Source organism: Pelodiscus sinensis, chromosome 1 (genome assembly GCF_052426305.1).
Source record: "Pelodiscus sinensis isolate ZL-2025 chromosome 1, ASM5242630v1, whole genome shotgun sequence".
NCBI classification, from domain to species: Eukaryota; Metazoa; Chordata; order Testudines; family Trionychidae; genus Pelodiscus; species Pelodiscus sinensis.
Window position 1 is genome coordinate 6,967,968 of NC_143052.1, and position 16,494 is coordinate 6,984,461.

Here is a 16,494-nt window from a genome sequence, read left to right on the forward strand (position 1 = left end):
GGTAAGTTGTTTGGATGGTTAATTACTTTCACTGTTAAAAAAGCTCTGTGCCTTATTTCTAGTTTTAATATCTTTAGCTTCAACTTCCAGCTTTCATACCTAACAGCCCTGTATGACAGCATTTCTTTTTCCCATGTACTTATAGACTGTAATTTAGCTTTTATTTGTATCAAAGTTATGGAAAACATCACGTATTATATTATTTAAATAACAGACTGTTCTATAATTGAAGACAGTATTATACTGCCTGTGCAGAAAGGGCATTGCACAATGTTAATGTTAATGTTGACATTTCCTGGTTGTTGAATGTACAACTATTCAACTTTACAGTTCTTTACATAGTTTTTAATCGAATTTATTAATAATATGGTAAATAAAAATGTCCCACATGTGATCAAAGGAGATTAATGCAAATGAACTATAAAAATGTGGCTACAAGGAGCATTTTCTAATTTAGAAAATTAGAAAAAAAAATCATCATTAGGAAGATTTCACTAATGAGTGCCTTGTGTGCTTTTCCAGCTGAGCAGTGGCAGGCACTCAAAGCTTAATTAACATTATTGGTTGCTACCTTAAGTGCCAGACCATATGTTTACCTGTTTGTTTATACAGTACTTCTCACTGAATACAGAGGTTTACAGATATGTATGTCTCCAGCCCCGAACTCACACACACACCCATAAAGAAATACCTGAATTGGGCCTATGTCTGTGCTAGAAGGGATGCCAAGCATGAATGCCTTCTGGCAAAGCAACTGTGCTACTCAAGAAATACTCAATTACAGCCCAATCCTACAAGATGCTAACTGTGTTTTGCAGGCTGCTGGGCCCCTTAAGATGATGCTCAGCATCTTTCAAGATTAGGGTCATAGAGAGGAAACCATTCTAATTTCAGGAATCACAATGCGAATCTTCGAAAAAATGTACATTTCAGGATTACTGACCTAAGTCAGAGTGTCCAGTTATGTGTTAGGTGCTCAAATTGGCATTGAGGTGCTACAGCAGGCTTTGGGGGACTTAAGTGATTATTTGAATGCCTTAATCTTGACCTTAATAATAAAACTGTGCATCACTACAGCATCTTTCATGTGAGTATTTCAAAGCACTTTAAAACATTCATGATTTAAACCCAATATTCCTGGGAGGCAGATGAATAATAGCCCCATTTTATAGAAGGGAAATGAAGCAGAGAGGGGTCACACAGCAAGACAGCAGCAATGTGAGGAATAGGACTGCGATCTGACTCCCAGTTCTGTGGTTTAACCAGTAGTCAGCACCTGTCCCTTCCAAATGCAGAACTGGCCAGAATTCCTAATTGCAAGCTTAAGCATTTGGCTCTGGGCATGTAAATTGTGTTCCGAGTTGCAAAGTAAAGCCATTTTGCTCACAATGGGATGCCAACAGTGTGAAGAGAAGGAACAAATAGAGTAGAAAGAAGATACATTTTAGAGCTGTCTTCTCCCTCTAGAGATTTTTAAATTGCCATTGGGTATTGATAGAGTTTTTGCATCCTTCATTTATGGTGCAAATGGCCATCTGCTTCAACAGATTGTTTAAAAGACACAGAGCTGTGGGCAATCTGTCTCAGAGCTTCAAGGTGAACAACTAACTTCATTTCATAATCAATTCAGCGAAGCAAGATAGGCCTAATTTCCAGGCTGACAGCAGCAGACTGCAGAATGCCTTCTCTTTGTTAGACTGATTTAAAGGTGGAAGAGGAACAAAGAAATGACCCACTAAATAGAACAGCATGTTCTGCTTTACCTGAGTGCCACCTACAGGACCAGATGTGAACTGAAGATAAGATTACCTGTCAAAAATCCTCTGTGGCTGAATCATGCTATACATAATATGGGTCATGTGATCTTTAGCAGCAACTACTTCTGGAGGAGGATCATACTTATTCACAGCAGCAACCTGTTCCCAGAGTTAGAGGCACAGAAAAGGAAAAGTTAAGTTCTTATTCTTACCTGCAATACCCTGAATAGACTAGTATGAATAATGATGGCTTCATATATATATATATATATATATATATATATATAAAATGGGAAATCCTTGTATCTGTGATTGTTAGACTATATAAAGGATTTTGTGAAATTTACAATGAGCTCAACAGAGAAATGGAAAGCATCCAAAACTAACTCACTATCTCTCAATTTCTTCTATCTTTTCTTGGCTGGAGGGATAAGGCTAAGGGAAGCAGGTCACCTCATAGAGTACACACTTTCTTTGTTTACATTTTCATTATTCATTACTTTTTCTGTTCTTAGTGCTGGTGAAAAATGCCAGACTGAAAGTCACAGAGACAGAAATCCTTCCTGTATTCCCCAGGAAAGCAAAGCTTGGGTATTAGCAATGCAAGCTTCTTCCAAAATGGTCCTGAAAATGTACTTCAGCTTTGATCAAGGAGGGAGTAGGAAGTTCCGTTTCCAAGTCCACCCCATTCTTGGTCCATTCTGCTGAAATGTCCAGTCATGTTACTGATCAATGGACTTTTTATGTATACTGTAGTCCATTTGGAATAGCTCGTTTCATACAGCCACCAAAACACAGCTATCTGATGTTAGCCCTTTTCGCTACTCCCTCCAAGGCACATTTAAATCAGTGATTTGGCCCTGTCTACACTTACTGGGGAATCATATTGGAAACAAGGTTGGAGTGAATAAGCTAAGGATTATTTTTAAAGGAAATTTTCCTGCCAAGACTCCAACCTAGGCTAAGAGATTGTTAATCCTGCTGATTCAAATACGGTTTTGGCCCATGCCTTCTTGTCCCTTACACGCAGATAAGTTTAAACACTATTTCTAAATACAGCTCCACTGTAAGTACAAAAGGAACCCTACAAGTGAAACATTCTACACAGTACCATATCCAACTAATCCTTCCAGTTATTTCTTCCTTCTCTTTTAAAATAATATCCTAATAAAAACAGCTAAAAGAATTAATTTTACTTTATAGCTTTCAGACTGTTCACTTTGCAGTACAAGTTATCTTAAGAAAATTATAGCAGTAACGTGGTGATTACAATGTCAAAGCACTTTACAAATATTTGTTTAGATTCATTAATTAATAACTAGGGACTGCCTCTGACTGGGACTACTTACTTTTTAATTAAGAAATATAGTCTTAAAATGTGGATATTGATAAAATAGAATTGCTTTTGACAATGCAACACATGTATCATCATATGTTAAGAATATTCAAAGCAAAACTGAACGGTACTGAACCTATATAATTAGAAATATACTTAAAGCAATAGGAAGACCAAGAACAGGGTAGGCCATTTGTTCAACGAAGAAGGAGAAACAATAACAGAAAACCTGAAAAAAGCAGAGGTGCTTAAAAACTTCTTTGTTTAGATTTTCACCAAGAAGGTTGGTGGTGACTGGATGCCTAACATTGTGAATGCTAGTGGAAATGGGGTAAGTTTAGAAGTTAAAAATTACATAGAGAACTTAGATGTCTGCAAGTCACCAGGGCCTGATGAAATGCATCCTAGAATATTCAAGGAGCTGATAGAAGAGGTATCTGAGCCATTAGCTATTATCTTTGAAAAATCATGGATGTCAGGAGAGATTCCAGAAGACTGGAAAAGAGCAAATATAGTACCCATCTATAAAAAGGGAAATAAGAACAACCCAGGAAACTACAGACCAGTCAGCTTAACTTCTGTACCAGGAAAGATAATGAGGGCAAATAATACTCAGAGAGTAGTTATTAATGGTTCATAGTCATGCTGGAAGGGCATAACAAGTGGGGCTCCAGAGGGATCTATTTTGGGACTGGTTCTATTCAATACCTTCATCGATGAGTTAGATAATGGCATAGAGAGTACTCTTATTAAGTTTGCAGATGATACCAAGTTGGGAGGGGTTGCAAGTGCTTTGGAGGATAGGATCATAATTCAAAATGATCTGGACAAACTGGGGAAATGATCTGAGGTGAACAGGATGAAGTTTAATAAGGACAAATGCAAAGTACTCCACTTAGGAAGCGACAATCAGTTTCACACATGCAGAATGGGAAGTGACTGTCTAGGAAGGAGTCCTGCAGAAAGGGATCTAGGGGTCATAGTGGACCACAAGCTAAATATGAGTCAACAGTGTGACACTGTTGAAAAAAAAGCAAACATGATTCTGGGATGCATTAACAGGAGTGTTGAGAGCAAGACACGGGAAGTATTTCTCCCACTTTACTCTGCACTGATTAGGTCTTGATTGGAGTTTTGTGTCCAGTTCAGGGCTCCACATTTCAAGAAAGATGTGGAAAAACTGGAGAGGGTCCAGAGTAGAGCAACAAAAATTATTAAAGGTCTAGAAAACACGAGCTATGAGGGAAAATTGAAAGAACTGGGTTTGTTTAGTTTGGAAAATAGAAGACTAAGAGGGAGCATGATAGCAGTTTTCAAGTATCTGAAAGGATGTTATAATAAGGAGGGAGAAAAATTATTCTCTTTGATCTCTGATGATACAACAAGAAGCACGGGGCTTAAATGTCAGCAAGGGAGGTTTAGGTTGGACATTGGGAAAAACATCCTGTCAGGTTGGTTAAACATTGGGATAAATTGCTTAGGGAGTTGTGGAATCTCCATCATTGGAGATACTTAAGAGCATGTTAAATAGACATCTATCAGAGATGATCTAGATGGTGCTTGGTCCTGCCATGAGGGCAGAGGACTGGACTTGATGACCTCTTCAGGTCCCTTCCAGTTCCAGAGTTTTATGATTCTTTTGGCCGTAGAGTGCGGCAAATTCTTTTCCCTCTCACATGAAGCAATCTTTTATCAGCACATAAATATTTATGAAAATAACTCGTATTTAACACCTTAGCCCAGAAGGAGACAAGATTATTTAGCAAAATTACAGAACTATATGGTGTTTCCAATAGTTTTCATATACCTTTTCTTCCGCTTTAATCTTCCTGTGATCCAGTTCAGTTAGCCGGAGCAACATGAAAATAACCAAGAGCCAATATTCTGTTTGTTCCTGTAGTAGAAATAAGAGAAACATTCATCTGTTTTCACTTTCACATATATAAATATTTAAATTCAAATTTGCAAATAATATCTCAAAGAACATCTTATAATATGTTATAATGTATGATGTCTTTCACCACAATAGATCTCTATGAGTTGTATAATCTGATCACTTCCCCCATCAATAAAATGCAGCCACCTCAGGAATGAAACCAGAGAGTGGTTAAACAGTTTGAAACAATAACATGTCAAAATTTAGAACAGGAACTGAAGAATAATAAATATCCAACTGAAAATGTACAGGGAACAAAGCTGGACAGAAAGTAATTACCCATATGAGAATTAGATGATAACCCCTGGTAATGCCACTAGTCTTGCAAGAAGTGTTATAGGAACTTTTCTTTAAAGTCAGTGTATAAATATAATCACTATGTATGCTTGTAAATCACAGAAATGTCTGATACATTATAACATAGAATAATTAACAATTAAATAGGAACCTGACATCTTGACAACCTGCTAAAGTATATTAATTCTGAGAAAAGTCAGGTCCTATTAAACGATTGAAATTCAAAGACAGTCTCAAAGCTGTTTTAAGATAATTGTTGTTTATTTTTCCCCATGTAACTGAAAACCCTGTAAATTAACTGGAAAAAACCAGACATATATGTATGCATGCAGGTGCACACACTTTAATGGGGTAAATTTCTGCTCTCAGCTTTGTCAACAGTGACATAAACGGGCCATTTGCTATGGAACAAGGGGTGCAACTGGCCCTTTGACCTTGGTATGATGCCCCAAACTGTTCATAGGTCCCTCTGCTCCACTCTCCCGCTCACCTCTGCAATGCTGCAGGATAGACTATAATCACAGATAATGTTGTGTGTGTGTTGCTCATCCCCCACCACTCCAGAATTCTTCTGAAATGATGCAGAGAGCTGCAAGGTCAGGAAGAGGTGGTGTATTTCAAACATTTCTTTATGTTCATTTCACTGCATACAATAGACTAGTCTCAAGAAACACACTACAGAAATCAACTGAGTTATCTTGAAACAAGAAGGAGAAGTTAAACTGTTAATATTTCTTCTCCAGACATTGGAAATCGCTGCAAATTTTAAAGAGGATCTAAAATCATCAAAGCAGGATGCAAGGACCTTTAATTTTCAGCACTATCCGGGACAAGTTATAAATACATGGTGTACAAAGTCAGTACATAAGATTTTACCCTGCTTTAAAGGTTTTTGTCATTGATAAATGGGCTGTTTTAGTTCATTAATCAGGGAAGATTGTAGGGTCCTTGAATGAGAAACGAGTCTCAAAGAAAGCAAGTCCATTCCAAAGACAGACAAGGTGGTTGAAGTAATATCTTTTATTGGACCAGCTTCTACTAGTGAGAGAGGCAAGCTTTCAAATTTACACAAAAAAAGCTCTGGGTAAGCTAACAAGTTTCTCTCTCTCTCTCCAACAGAAGTTCGTCCAGTAAAGATATTCCTTCACTTACCTTATCTCTCTAATATCCTGGGATGGACACAGCTACCATTACAATTCCAAGGAGAGGCAGTTTTAAAAGTTCTCTCAGGAATCAGTACAATTTAAGGTTGCCAACCCTCCTGGTTTTGCCAGCTATCTCCCAGAGTTGGGCTTGATCTCTCAGAGACTCCTGACACCAAACGGGAAGATCGACCACTAACAGTCTAGCAGTACAGTGGGGCAAAGGCAGGCCCCCTGCTGCCCTGCCTGGCCCTGCTTCCAGAAGTGAAGCCACCAGAACATCCCTCCCTGCAGTATCTAGGTTGGGGGTGGAGGTTTCTGCACATTGCCTCCCACCCTGAGCTAGAACTCTGCTGCTACCATTGGTCAGGAAGTGTGGCCAAAGGGGAACTGCTGGGGAGGTGACTGCAGGCAGGGACAGCAAACGGCCCCTGACCCCACCTCCTAGAGGCCACAGGGACATGCTGTTCGCATCTGGGAAAGGGATGGGACCAGGGCAGACAGAGATCCTGCCTTAGCCTGCTGCACCATCAACCTGGCCTTGGAGCTGCCTGAGGTAAGTGCCACCACCTGGCTGGAGCCTACACCCCTATCCCTTTCCCCAACCTTAAGCTGCCTTCCCATATTCAAACTCCCTCCCAAAGCCCACGCTCCATCCTGCACCCCTACCAGCTGCTCCATGCTCATCCCAGTGCCCCCTCCCACACTCCAAACCCCCCAGCCCAGAGAAAATACCCTATCACTCACCCCAACTCTTGCCCCATTCCGGTGAAAATGAATGAGTGTGGGGGATAGTGAGCAATGGAGGGAGGAGAGATGGAATGAGTGGGGGTCCTGGGAGAAGGGGTGGAGTAGGGTGGGAGCTCAGGAAAGGGGTGGGGCAAGGGTGCTTGGTTTAGGGATGTAAAATCCCATTTAATCAGTTAACTAGTTAAATGTTTAACCACTTCACTGCTTAAATGGAGGAAGGAGGGGGCCACTCCAGCTGAGCCGGCTGGAGTGGCTCCCCCGCCCACAGCATGGCATGATGCGCTTAGGCCCCCCACCAAGGGTGGGAGCTGCACTGGCTGGACTGGAGTATCCCGGCCCACGACACGGTGGGCTGCTCCAGCCAGGCCAGGCCTGCTACAGGTGGGGGCTGTTCCAGCCAGGTGGAGCCCACCATGGTTAACCATTCACATCCTTAGTTTGGGTTTGTGTGACTGGACAGTTTGCAACTCTAATCCAGCTGTCGTTGAAGTTAATAGGATCCTTTCCATGGACTTCAGTGGAAACAAAATAAGGCCCCCAAAACTTTTAAAAATTGTAGAGGGGTACCCCAGCATCTATTCTGTCCGAACATCTCCCTCACACTTCAACACAGGATGAACTTTCACTGCAAGTACACTTTCAGTTACCTGTTCACATGGGGGGCTGATGACCCGGTTCTTGGAGACTAGCCCTCGTCCCCTGCTCCTCCCACCCTCGCAGGAGCCCAGAGCACTCCTACTGCCGAGCAGCTGGGGGGTGAAGCTGCAGTGCAAGGCAACCAGCCCTCGACCCTCGTGCTCTGGGTAGTGCGGCCTCAGTGGTTCCAGGCCCCATGGACCAGGTGATATGATTGCAACACCGTCAGCCACTCTGCAACAGGCAGCAGCCCCAGAATGCAAAACAGCATGACTGTAGCACCCCCTAGGAGCCAGAAAATGTAGTCCAAATGCCCAGCGGCTAGCACATCCCAGCACCAGCCTTCCTAAGTCTCTGTGGAAGGCCCACCAGCCAGCCTGGCCCAGCCATGACAGAATGCTGGAAAGTGTACAAAGGCCTGGCCTGGGGAAGGAGCATGAGTGGGCCCACACTAGGTGCTTTGGGGTTGACGATACCTGCTGGCTATATCTGTTCACCTCTTTCTTACCTGTACTGGGTTCCTTAAGAGATTGAGCACCCGAAGGAGAGGCAGATCTTCAATATATTCCATCTCACCCAATTCAGAAATCTAGTTATTCACAAAATAAAAAGGTATCAGTAAAAAGCCACACTGGATAAGATAACTGTGGGGAGAAAGACTCTCAGTGCTAAACTGTAAAATGTGGGCACAAAAACTCCACGACACCTGCGAAAAGTATGCACGCATCCACGGCATACAAAAAGACTTCTTGGCACACAACTCAGGCAGCATGCCTGGGTAACTTGCTTAGGCAGGACTAGATGGTTATTTGAAAAGATATGGCTCTTTCCAACCCTTTGCATAATATCTTGCCACACCTGAGTGCCTATTTTTTTTTTTTACATAGACACTCAACCCTTAGGCAATAGACTAAGAACCACCAAGACATTTCATGCAAGCCACTAAACAACAGCTATCACATTGTAGTACATCTGGCTGAAGTGAACCAGCCGGCAATAAAATGCTCTGAAAGACTGCAGCTGGCAGTCAGGTCCTGTAGGTCCTGTACATTTTTTTCTCCATTTGGTGTCTGTAACGCGGGAGCCCCGTGCTGCTCCCCGTCGACTTCAGTCTCCCCTTTTTGGTGGTCCCCCTCACCACTCGTGCTACCCCACTTCCCCTCTTCCAGTGCCGCGTGCCTCTCCTTCTGTGCTGTGTGCCTCTCCTCCTCCTCCGCTCTCTCCTCCTTCTCACTCTTTTCCGCTCCGTTCTCTCTCCGTCCCCCTCTTTCCTCCGCCTTGCTCCTCCGTCCTCCTACCACTCCACCCCCCTTCTGGCTTCTCCAGGCCTGTTTTTAAAATCCCCGCCGACATCCGGCCCTGATGACGTCAGGCGCCGTGTCGACGGGCTCCTCCCCCGCCGTACGTCAGCGTCCCGACGTTCCCCGCCCTCGCCGCGCCGCCCGTTATCCAGGCCGCGTCGGAGGAGCAGGCCCTGCAGTCCTGCCGCGCTCTCCGGGTGGTGCCCAGGAGAGTCTGGGCGATCGCGGGTTGAGTGCGGGACGGGCCGCTGTGTGGGGTGTGGGGGCGGCGTGCCCCGTCACAGTGTCCAAAAGACAGTAACAGGGAAGGCCTCTCTTTAAAGCCCGCATGACTAGCTGTTTTAGAAAGCTAAGGCCAATCATAGGACCTGACAATTAAAACATGTCATCACTTACCTCTACATTATGGCTGTGTCTACATTGGCACCCCTTTCCGGAAAAGGGATGCTAATGTAGACTTCGGAATTGCAAATTCCGCGGGGCATTTAACTATCCCCCACGGCATTTGCATTTACATGGCTGCCGCTTTTTTCCGGCTTGGGGATAAGCCGGAGAAAAGCTCAGTCTAGACGTGATTCTCCGGAAAATAAGCCCTTTTCCGGAGGATCTCTTATTCCTACTTGAAAGCCACCTTGAAAGTAGGAATAAGAGATCCTCCGGAAAAGGGCTTATTTTCCGGAGAATCACGTCTAGACTGGCGCTTTTCTCCGGCTTATCCCCAAGCCGGAAAAAAGCGGCAGCCATGTAAATGCAAATGCCGCGGGGGATATTTAAATCCCCCATGGAATTTGCAATTCTGAAGTCTACATTAGCATCCCTTTTCCGGAAAGGGGTGCCAATGTAGACACAGCCTATGTGTTGAAGAACAACATGAAATCCTGAATGATTCTGAACTGATGCCCTGACGGTGGCTTTATGTATCGAATGATGCCTAGTCAGGAAGTTTCCTCTTCGCCATTATCTGCACACGCAACTTCTTATTTATGCACATAATTATCCCTTTGCTTATGCAATCAAACATGTTGCATTCAAAAGTATGGAGGTTGAAAATCACTGCACATACATTGTGCAGTTAATACCCTTGTGCCCACATTTGAAAAAAATGGATTTGAAATTTTCATTGTGGGAGCCAGCTAATCGAAATCTTTTAAATCAGTCTGCACTGCTTCAAAAATGTTATCTCTGCCCACTTATAAAAGCACCCCTCCAAAAGGAAGTGAAATATTTTAATAGAAGCTTGTGATGAATGGCAGGTTCAGTATGTACCACTTCTGAATGGTGAATGATTTTATTGAATTGTATCATGAATCTACTGTGTGATGGAAACTTAAAAGCATGTGGATCCACTCTGAGTTAACAAGTCTTTGTCATGTCTCTTCCCGACTGAAGACAATGGTGAGTTCACAGAGTGATGGGCTGTTTAAATACCTTGGGTTAGTTAATAGGTTTGCTGTAGATGGGAGAAGATACTTCCCTTCCCCCCACCCCCGATACCTGAAGATGGGGGAGGTTGAGAGCAGTGGAAAATTACCAACTAAAGGCAGAACAAAAGAAGCAAATGACACCCAGCAGGAGTCTATAAAGGGATTCACAGGAGGGAAGGAACGAACATGGTCCAAGAACCATTTTGCACTAGATTAAGATGGGGAGGCTGATGCAGTGTCAGGATAGGCAAGAGGGCAAAGGACCCTGCCTGCCTGAGAGAACTCAGACGATACCCCAAGAATTCCCAAGTGAAGGTTGGGCTAGTGGGAGACACTGTATCTGATACTGTAGCTAGGGTATTTTACTGTTTTGTGTGATCTGTCCTTAGGATGGTCACTGGCACAGGCCTGGAATACTAGACATTTCAGTACTCCTTACATTTACACACACAGTAAATGCGAGGTCACACCACAAATGGGTGCCATTTTGAACTGCACACTGCTTTGGCCCTGCCAGCATGACCTCACACGCATGTTGTATGTGAGGTCATACTAGCACTCTATTACGGTGCCCCACATCTGATACTAGACAAAACCATGCCCAGTTTTGTCTCAGCACTGGACAAGAGACAAAGATTACAAACGCAGGCCAGTCTGGTTTGAAAGTGTTTTTACATGATTAAATATAAAGTGAATCAAGGTGAGAGGCTAAACAAGTGAATATGTACCGTTGATTGCTTCACAACTACTGCATGCCCCTGAGTGAGCTACACTATAAACCAGAAACGCCACACCTTTTGGGTGAAGTCTATATTTAAATACGGTGGAGTCTGAAGGGTCAGCACTCTGCCTGGAAGGGGGCACAGTGGATTTCAATTCTCAGAGGAGGGTGCCAGATAGAAGGCCTCTGACCTGAAAATGTGCCTAGGAACCCTGTGATTAGGGTGAAAGCTTGATTTGATTTGAGATCCAATAGTTTCACATATCTCCGGGGATCCAGAGCTCAGAGGCTGCATTCCCTTCCCAGCAAGCCTAGTGGCTGCCCAGAGGGTTAATTCACTAGGATCTTTGACAGATGCATGATAGTTTCTCTCAATACACAATGCAGAGAACACAGATCAGCTGTTTCAGATACTATACACTTTCATGTGCTCAAGCTTTTCTGACATTGAATTCTGGGGAGCAAAGACTCTCAGAAATAACCCACTACAAATAAGTTGCGTGACATAGCTTTGGTCACAAGGTTTTACTGCTGAAATTGTGCTGGATGTTGTTTACTCAATGTTCATCCTCCAATTGTCATACAACTCCTGATATTAGCACATCCTGCACCTCTACTTAGTTTCTGCAACTCCTTTAACGATTCCACCTTGAGATGGTAAAAGTGTCTTGATCTTCCGGAAGAAAAATAAGTATGTGAGTTCACCTGGAAAGGCATCATCTCTGGATGATGGATCACAAAGCTTGTTGTGCTGCACACACATGTACTTCAACATCCATGTTGCTGCAGTAATAAGGTTACTATGTTTTAATTGTGGCAACATTACAAAATCCTGCCATTTTACATAATAAAATTGTGAATTCTCTTTGGCTATGTCTATACTGCCGGTTTTGCCGGAAGGGAATATGCAAAGCAGACGTGGATTAGCATATTTTCATGCCTCATTTGCATATTTTATGCATGCCATTTTTTGCAAGGGGGGGGGGGAGTAGTCCAGACGGGGTTTTTTTGTGCAAAAACCCCTCTTTCCACAAGATCAGTAAATCTCCTTTATTGGGGCATGAGGATCTTGCAGGAAAAGGGGTTTTTTGCGCAAAAACCCTAGTGCAAAAACGTATCGGCAGAAAATATACAAATGAGATCACGACTCATGCAAATGAGTCCCTCATTAGCATATTTTTTGCTGAGAAAACTCGTAGTGTAGGCATAGTCTTTCTCTGCAGGAGTATTGAGCATCCTCTGAAAAGGAGTAATAGGTGCATCTTTTCCATTATTTTTTCCCAATCTATTGTTTTGATGAAGAATTCCAAAATGTTCCAATATGCTGAGGTAACATGTGCCAAATTAAGATTACAAAGCAGATAATGAGGCACTTGTCTTAAAAGCAGACATACTGTGCAGCTAACCAAACTAATGTTATATTATTACTCTGAGTTTTGTTGAATAATGAATTCAGTACAGCTGAAAGGGCCCCCAGAACAATATCACCTTTGACTAGTGATTTTAATCTCTAGAGATATGCAATTCATGAAGTGGCAGCTAAAGATTTCCCCATACTGTCCCATCAATATGTCCTACCCACTGCTGGGATGAAAGGCGTGCTTAGTCTCCATAGCCTCATAGAAAAGGGAAATTCAAAAGATTCCACTAATCAAACCTGCCTACAGTACTACTGCTCTGTTCGACCAGTGACTGCAACACTGGGCATTTCTGCAGGATCCTGGAATGCACTTGTGTCTGAGAAAGTTCCATGTGAAGCTACATGGTGGGACATGGCTTCCCATAAACCAACGATTCCTTTCAAATGTCAAAGCAGCAAGCCCAAATTCCCTCTGTTTCTTCTCTTGTTGGACATTTAGTCCCCTAGATAGGGGCTTTCCCTCTGGAAGTAGATCTTTTACTGTTTCTTGGTTCTGCACCCTAGTGTAATTTTAGAGGGAAAATTACAAACTCTCTATTTGACCCTCATAACCACTAAGATATGTAAGTAAGGGCCACAGATGAGAATGCAGCTTCATTTACTTAGGAATTAAAGTTCAGGGACACAAGAACCGTAAATCCTGCCTCCAAATCATTCATATAGGAGAAGCCATGGACACTTTAACACCTGGTTGCAGACCTTTCTTCCAAAAGTGGGAGAAAATGAAATCCAGTGTGATCATTTCTGATAACAGAGGATCTCTGCACTGCAGTAGTAGGTTACATGGCTTGGAATTTTTAATCAAATACATTGGTTTGAATGCCATTGTCAAGAAAAAAAAAAAACCAGCCACCTAGGATATTGAGTTTTTACCAATGATAACATGTCCTTAAAGTTACTCTAGAGAAGAAGATATTGGAAAAGTGGCAATTCATTGCTCATTTTCAGTATCATTTCATTAAGAGAGGACATAAACCAAACACTGATGAGGCAGAATAGCTTCGGCCTGCTACAGGGAACAAAGAGATCTACATGAGACAAATGCTAATGATGGCCATATTTGATTTTAAACACTGATGCGTCTTTAAATATTGACCTGAACATGATGCTATAAAGAGAACCACGATGATTATGTCAACACTTGTAGGGTCTGTTCTGAAAATTGGGAGAATAATCTGAATATTTCAATGTCTAGTTTTTATTGTTGATTTTTATTTGCCTACATTTTAAAATAAAGACTTTGGGGTGGGTTAGGATCATAAACAAAGTCTTGGCTGTGATAGGAGAATGATTCTTCCACTGAGATATGCAGAGCTGTAGCTGGGTTGGTCACAGGATATTAGAGACAAAGTGGGTTAGCTAGTATTTTGTATTGAACTCGCTAACAGAAGACGATATGATAAAATAATCACTTCATCCACTGGGAGTCTTTTCTGAAATTAATGACATTGGTATCTCAGTGATCTGGTGGGTTAATTGACTAACCATTTGACTATAGAGCCCACGGTTCAAATCCATGTTAAGACTACAGACATAAAAGAGTTGGATTGTCTGACCCTGCTCTCCAGTGAGTGTTTATCTGTATAACAAATGTCATCTTACAGTACGCATAATGGATGTTGTCTGAGAAAGGCTCATGAGAAGCTTACATGTTTTAAGGTTCATCATGATCATTCAATCTGATCTGAATGCTGCAGGATTGAGGGATGTTGGCAAGATATGTTGGGGTTTGTGCAGGAGTAGCCAAGGTATGAATAGAGATTATCTGGCACTGCTTGATGGAAGAAGGTAGCACTCAAGAGACACCGACTTCATGATTTCCTCTAGGGGTGCTGGACATCTGCTTCACCCCATGCCCTGTCTCCACTCCAATCCTTCTCCCAAACCTCCAATCTTGTCCCGCTATTTCCCATCCCACCCTTTCCCCAGTACCTCCTGTACATTACTGAATAGCTGATCACAATGGGGGGGAGGTGCTGGGGTGGGGTGGGGAAGAAGTTGATGGAATTGACACCTACACAGTCATTCCCTGTAATGTGGTCTCACTGTGGCATGAGAATGCTGTCCTCCCTTCATAGTCACGGGCACTAAATGCTCCCTAGGAGTTATCCACAAACCAAAATTAGTCCAAGCAAACAAACAAGAACAGGAAGTAAGGTGTGTCTCAACATAAGTAAAGGGAGCAGAATGAGTCATTAAGTGAAAGCCATTTTTTTCTTGTAGTGTTTTGGGATATTTGGCTGAACTTATGGAAAGTTAAATTTCAGAAAAACACAGTGAAGCTAAAAACAAATCAGATGAGTATGCATGATGTTACCTGATTATTTTCTAGGTTGATTACTTCTAGTAGATCATGCTCCTCCAAACCTTCTAAGCTACTGATTTTATTGCTGGACAAGTCCAAGTTCTGAAGGGCTTTCAGGTCCTCCAAACCAGTTATCTTCTCAATCTGGTTAGCACACTGAAAATCAATCCAAAGTATATAATAAGTCTTCACAAGATTTCAGAGGTAAAAAAAATGTTTCTGATGAGGAACAGCATCCTAGAATCTAAATGGGTAATTTCTTGATTCACTTTACATACCATTTGGAATCTTAGTAACAGGACAGGTCATTTCTTTTCTCCTGGGCCTTATATAAATTGGCATTGCACTAAAGTAACATGTTCCCTCATATTAACTCCATCCTCATCTTGAGATGCCAGTTTTTAATTCCTCGTTCTGCTCAGGAAGTAACAGTAATGCTGCACCAGTTGGGGCTGGTTGTCAATAAAATAAAGTGGCCCCTGATTTTCTCTGCAATTTCATAGTTAGTAGCTACAGAATTCTCTCCCCATTATAGAATTGTGCCCCAATTTTTATTAAAAAATGATGTTTGTTACCTATATGGCTGTAAAAAGATCAAAATGTAAAACTGCACATAACTCAATACATTGTGATGTTCCTACGTCGGCAAGCAACTTGAAACAATAGCTCTTTGATGTGTCAACTTATCCTGTTTACCTCGGTGGGTGTTAGCCTAAGGAAACCTCTAGTTTGGGTAATATTGTACTCCATGAATATTACCACTGAAATTATTGTATGGAAACATATCAGAATCTAATAGTTGGGATTGGTCAGTGCTTTCAAAGGCCCCTAAAATAGCTTTTTGTTGTACTCCACACAAGGCCTGACTTCCCTTTCTCCAGAAGAGAAAACGGATGAGAAGGTTGCATATTTCTGATTAGGTTCCAGGTAGTTTCCTTGCTTGAAGCCCCATCAATCATATAGCCATCCCTATTACCAGCTCCTAGAATAGAGTTGCATGCTTGCTTGTGTGTTAATCTTGGGCCTCAATTACTGTGTCTACCAAGATGGGATCTCAACCAGACACTGTCTGGAACCATAACCTTGAAAGTTACATATCTCATTCCACCCACGTCACTTTATGCTGGAACCGGAACCTATTTAGGTTTCAAATGCTATTAAATATTTATGAACTAGATAGATAGATAGATGGGTGTATGGAGATAGATAGATAGATAGATAGATAGATAGATAGATAGATAGATAGATAGATAGATAGATAGATAGATAGATAGATAGATAGATAGATAGATAGATAGAAACCCACAGAAAAAATCAGTTGGGGATCACATGAGTGACAAGCAATAAAAACCCTCCAAAAAACCCCAAACCCCACTGATGTCGGCCCCAGCTGAGACACTTCACTTCTCTGGCACTCCTGCCCCCACCCCCCAGGGCAGGGGGATGACTGAGGTTCAGGGCTTCCCACA

General features: G+C 42.3%; 1 protein-coding gene across 1 annotated transcript in view; it reads right to left on the minus strand.

Annotated features, from left to right (window-relative positions):
• The window catches only part of LRGUK (leucine rich repeats and guanylate kinase domain containing), an 87,435-nt gene that overhangs the window by 54,466 nt on the left and 16,475 nt on the right, over nucleotides 1–16,494 (minus strand). The window contains exons 7-10 of the mRNA XM_075925630.2: nucleotides 15,038–15,181; nucleotides 8,363–8,443; nucleotides 4,901–4,987; nucleotides 1,810–1,916 (exon numbers count right to left, since the gene is read on the minus strand). Coding sequence (XP_075781745.2) covers nucleotides 1,810–1,916; nucleotides 4,901–4,987; nucleotides 8,363–8,443; nucleotides 15,038–15,181 — 419 coding nt within the window. The remainder of the gene's footprint in view (nucleotides 1–1,809; nucleotides 1,917–4,900; nucleotides 4,988–8,362; nucleotides 8,444–15,037; nucleotides 15,182–16,494) is intronic.